Genomic DNA, 4,924 nt, shown 5'->3' with positions numbered 1-4,924 from the left:
TATTCTTTAAAATTCTGCAGATGATAAGTATTGAAGATCACTTCTAGAGTGTTTAGGATCAGCATGACTAATAAATAGAATTTGAGAAATATACGTTTATTGGTTTTATTTGGTCAAAGGTTTTTTTTTTTTCGCTGGTGTTGCTCCATGCTCCAGATCAGTGGGTGGCGGTAATGCGCCGGGAAGCTGTTTGCTAACCGCCGATAAAACAAGAGAGGAAGACGCGACGCCGACAACGCGTCACTTACCCGCGACGAGCCTGCGAAGAGATGGCTTCGGTTCAGAAGGGGAAGAAGGTGGTCAATCAAGAGGATTTGCGGCGGTTTATGAAGGAGAAGAAACTATCGAGCGAGCGACAGAAACGCGTCGAATCGCCGCACGCCAAATACAACAGTGTGGGTCAGCTGAGCTGCGCGCTGTGCAACGCGCCGGTGAGGAGCGCGCTCCTGTGGCAGACACACATCCTCGGGAAACAGCACAAAGATAAAGTGAACCAGCTGAAGAACAGAGACAGCGCTGGAACCCCTGCAGCGTCTTCATCATCATCATCATCATCAGCGCTGAAGAGGCCCGCGCCGGACCCCGCGTCTACATCCGGGAAACGCGCGAAGCTTCCGCTCACCGGAGGCGCAGGTGAGACTCGAACCCTCAGCCTCTCAGTCATAAGACCTATACAGAATCATTACGTTTTCCAGAGGCGTCGTGCCCATTCGAAGTGAGGGGGCACGTGCCCCCTCAGATTTCTGAGCCAAGTGGATTTTAAATGCAGCTTCCAAACGAAAAAAAAAATTGCAGAATAATATTTTTTATATATTTGATACAATCACAGCGGTGAGAATAGATCGTTCAGTGCACAGCATCAGCTGCTAAATTCAAATCTGCGTTCGCTGGCTGGCGCTGAGCCAGAGACAGACGCGTTCGTACAACGCTTCATGATAACCAATCAGAAACTATTCTGTTGCGCTTATGGATGCAATGGCCAATCAGAGACGTCCAGAAGAGTCATCACCTAAACGCAGTGTTTTGTTCACTTGCTCGCTGACTGAATTATTTAGCGAATTCTCTCATCAGAAACAACAAAAAGTGCAGATGTGCGTACGAATGTAAGATATTCGTTTCATAATGTAAAGTGCTTCAGTGATTTTAATGGGAGTTTTTGAGAGTGCCTGAACTCTGGCTAGACTGAATGAAAATGTTTTTTGATAATGTAAATGTTCTTTACTCTCTGTAAAATAAAAGTGTTAAAATAAGTATCTTACTATATTGTTATTAAAATTTACATTAAATATAAATTAAGTCGTATTAAAAATATTTTATGGCATGATATGGCACTTAAGTAAAAAGTCAGGTTTTTATGTGTAGTTAATAGATTACACTACATTTCCATATATTGATCAAATAACAATCTATAAAGGTGCAAAACGCGTTTACCTACACATATTTGAGAAACGAGATATTTCCTGATATATTAAGCATGTTTGGAATTGTTTTGAATAAAAAGGAAAAATAATAATAAACAAAAAAGCCTATATCAGTTATACAGTGCTTTCGTAGAATGACTTATACCTCCGACCCCCCCCCCCCCCCCCCCCAAAAAAAATGTGCCCCCTCAAAAATCATGAATGCATGACGCCCCTGACGTTTTCCATTTGAATAGATCTTGGTATCAAGTAATGTTAGATTATTTTGAATCGTCCACACATTCAGGCCTGAACAATCTTGAATCACTGCATTAATCATCATAAACATCATTAACATTATAAACTCTGAGATGATTCAGAGAAACCAGCCTGATGAAGTTCTCATGCTGTTCTTCAGTAAACATCCCAATATGTGCAGCTTTATTAAAGTCAACCGCAGACACACACTGAGATATATATATATATAGAATGTAATATGAGTATAATATGCATCACATGACTAAACATGGTCAGCGTTTAACTCACAGTGATCATGTGGAGCGTCTCTCAGTGTTGATAACGGACAGTGTTGAGATGGGGTCAGAGGTCAGGGGTCTTCTGAACCACACTAGTGTGAGTCTATCTGTCTGAGTGAAGTGTGTGTGTGATGTGAACAGGTGCCGCAGGAGGACCGGTCTCATCTTCAGGTCAGTCTGTGGGTCTGGGGCTCCTCGCTGGACTCTACGGTGGTGATGATGATGAAGAAGAAGAGGTCCCGGCCGCTGCTCTCCCGGTGGACTTCTTCGACAGCAGCGTGGGCTCGGGCCCGCCGGCCGTGTCTCACTCCGGCTCAGTGTCTAAACCAGACGACGGCGAGGAGAGCGCGGTGGAGAGGAAGGAGCCCGCGGCCGAGGCCCTGCCCGAGGGCTTCTTCGACGACCCGGTGCGTGATGCTAAAGTGCGTAACGTGGACACGCCGCGGGACCAGATGGACAAGGAGTGGGAGGAGTTCCAGAAGGAGATGCGGCAGGTGAACAGTGCGTCTGACGCCATCGTGGCCGAGGATGATGAGGAGGGACGTCTGGAGCGGCAGATCGACGAGATCGACGAGCAGATCGAGTGCTTCCGGCGCGTGGAGCTGCTGCGCTCCAGACAGGAAGTGAAGAGTGCGGCGGCGCGAGAGAGACGCCAGAGAGCCAAGGCGGAGGAAGAGGAGGATAATGATGAGGAGGAGGAGGAGGATGAGGAAGAGCTGATGCAGGTGCTGACGCAGGACTGGAGGGCCAAAGGTGCTCTCGCTTAACTCTGATGACAAACACCTGCACTCTTCCTCCCATGGTTCCTGTTTTTTTGCTGTCATTTCTGTACAGAGATTTATTAAATCAGAATGCATTGTGAAGTTTTTCTAAAGCACATGCAGTTCGTCTGTAGTTCTGAGGATTATTTCGGTCTCCGATTCCTCCGTTGTTCTCTGTAATCATCATAATGAGTGTCCAGTTATTCACATCTCATCACGTTCATGTGTAGAATACACCGCTCCGACACAGGACACTATTATACAAACAAACAAACAGTCAATATATGTGGTGTGCAATGAATGATGATAGAACAGAAAACTCGTATATTTTATATATGCAGTTATTATTTTTTTATTCATTTGACATCCGTAATATACACACTTTGCATTAAGAATTAGAGTGTGTAAACTTTTGAACCAGATGATGTGTGTATTTCAGAAGTCAGAGGTTTTCACAATGTTTCAGAAGACTAATAAAATGCCTGTTTAATTCCCAGAAGATAAAAAGATCAATGTCTGACTAAACCAGACGTAGACGGTGATCAGTGTTCGGAAGAGAACGAGCGGCAGAACTGCATTCTGAACATCCACGCAGAACAACAACAAACACTTGATTAAACAATTGTTTTTATTATACCAGTAAATATTAACCCTTTTCTCTTGAGATATACAGAATGTTTTAATGGATACTTTTCATTTATATCCAGAAATGGTAAATAGTTTATTAAAAACTATACTATACGATCTAGCTGAACTACAGGGAAAATATTCAAACATTAATAGTCATGTGATTTCAACAAGGCAAGAAAAAGTGCAGGAATCTGTTGATCACTGTATATGAAGGGTTAATATGCTTTTGTGTTCTTGCTCCTTTGCAATGCTTAAATACAGGACAAGAAACAAGCAGAAATATATTTACACAGACTTAAATAAAATGAGCTTTTATTCATGTTACATTAAAGAGAACATGCAAAACATGTAGATTTGACCTGATCACACATCTTCCTACGGTTTCATACACAGAAGTGTCTAGTTCAATATGTACAGTGTTTATCTGGTTTCAGAAAGTGACAGTAAAGATTGAGACACGATGATTTCCTTCACGCACCTCGCTCGACTCAGAAATAGATATATACACACAGTCCATCCTCATGATCATCTACAGGCCACAGTTACCCTCAAGCATCACCTGAAATTAAAAACTAAATCTGATAAAAGAGAGGTGCACTGCATTATATTCTCTTATTTACTAAAAGCAGAATGGATCACATTATTGCTGGATCGGACAGTAATGTAGTTCAGCATGGTCTTAATTTCCCTCGGTTCATACACACTTCACAATCATTCTTGAGACAGATAAATATTTAAATATGTAAGAGTAAATCTCGTGAGATCAGGTCACGCTTCGAGAATCGTGAGAGATGTCAGTAGATGCCAAATAAACACATTGAGCTGCTCAGTTTCTTGTGAATTTTATGCATCCAGATTTATTCTGATGGGTTTGTGTTTGTAGTTTCTATTTTAACCGGTGAATCTCATGACAGCAATAAACCAGTTCACTGTATTCTGCAGAACAGATTAAATTAGTACGAGAAACATGAGCATGATTGATTTGTGTCATTACAGTAATGAGATTCAGGTTAAAACTGCATTAAAACAACGTCACGATTCACAGCATCTTAGCATCTTCATTTCCTTCAGGTAAGACACACTTCCTCAGATTCAGGGCCTGTTCTGACCGGTGAGATTCACTCTTACCTGAGATGAAGCGTCTGATCATTAAACAGCGGAGCGCTGCTGTGATTGTGTGTTAATCCGGCGGGTTACGGCTCTCGTTAAGGGTTTCACACTCGTGACTGTGAGGTCAGTGTAAACCGCCAGTGAATCAGTGACCGAGACGCTGTTCCTCAGGACTGACCCCCAGCGAGGCCCGGTCCGGATCGGAGCACAACTTCTTCAGCAGACGCTGCTCCTCATCTGAGCACAAGACCAAAAGCATTCAGACGTGAGGGATTCGGTCTAGAGGATGAATGAATCCCACGTGCACAGGAACTCACATACATTACATAAACTGAATCTATATATCTAAATATAATATAGGTTACCTATAAGACTATAGATATTCAGTATATGACCCCAAGTAACTACTAACTTACTGCTTGAGTAGTTTGTTTATCCGATACATATTAACCCTTACTCCAGTAACTATCCAGTACTTTTACTTGAG

General features: G+C 42.7%; 1 protein-coding gene across 1 annotated transcript; it reads left to right on the top strand.

Annotated features, from left to right (window-relative positions):
* The first annotated feature begins 220 nt into the window (after positions 1-220).
* On the top strand, positions 221-2,838 carry znf830 (zinc finger protein 830). The gene is made up of 2 exons (XM_059547592.1): positions 221-633; positions 2,078-2,838. The coding sequence occupies exons 1-2, from the start codon at positions 270-272 to the stop codon at positions 2,701-2,703; spliced, it is 990 nt and encodes a 329-aa protein (XP_059403575.1). The 5' UTR covers positions 221-269; the 3' UTR covers positions 2,704-2,838.
* Positions 2,839-4,924: the final 2,086 nt, after the last annotated feature.

The sequence above is a fragment of the Carassius carassius genome, unplaced genomic scaffold (assembly GCF_963082965.1).
Source record: "Carassius carassius unplaced genomic scaffold, fCarCar2.1 SCAFFOLD_174, whole genome shotgun sequence".
In the NCBI taxonomy this organism is placed as follows: Eukaryota; Metazoa; Chordata; class Actinopteri; order Cypriniformes; family Cyprinidae; genus Carassius; species Carassius carassius.
The sequence above is the reverse complement of the archived record's forward strand: the minus strand, read 5'-3'. Positions and strand labels throughout refer to the sequence as shown.

What these genes read in the sequence shown, in the direction of transcription:
- znf830 (XM_059547592.1), top strand. Translation starts at nt 270, where the DNA reads ATGGCTTCGGTTCAGAAGGGGAAGAAGGTGGTCAATCAAGAGGATTTG. An exon ending in TCCGCTCACCGGAGGCGCAG is followed by an intron (nt 634 to 2,077) that starts GTGAGACTCGAA and finishes TGATGTGAACAG; the next exon opens with GTGCCGCAGGAGGACCGGTC.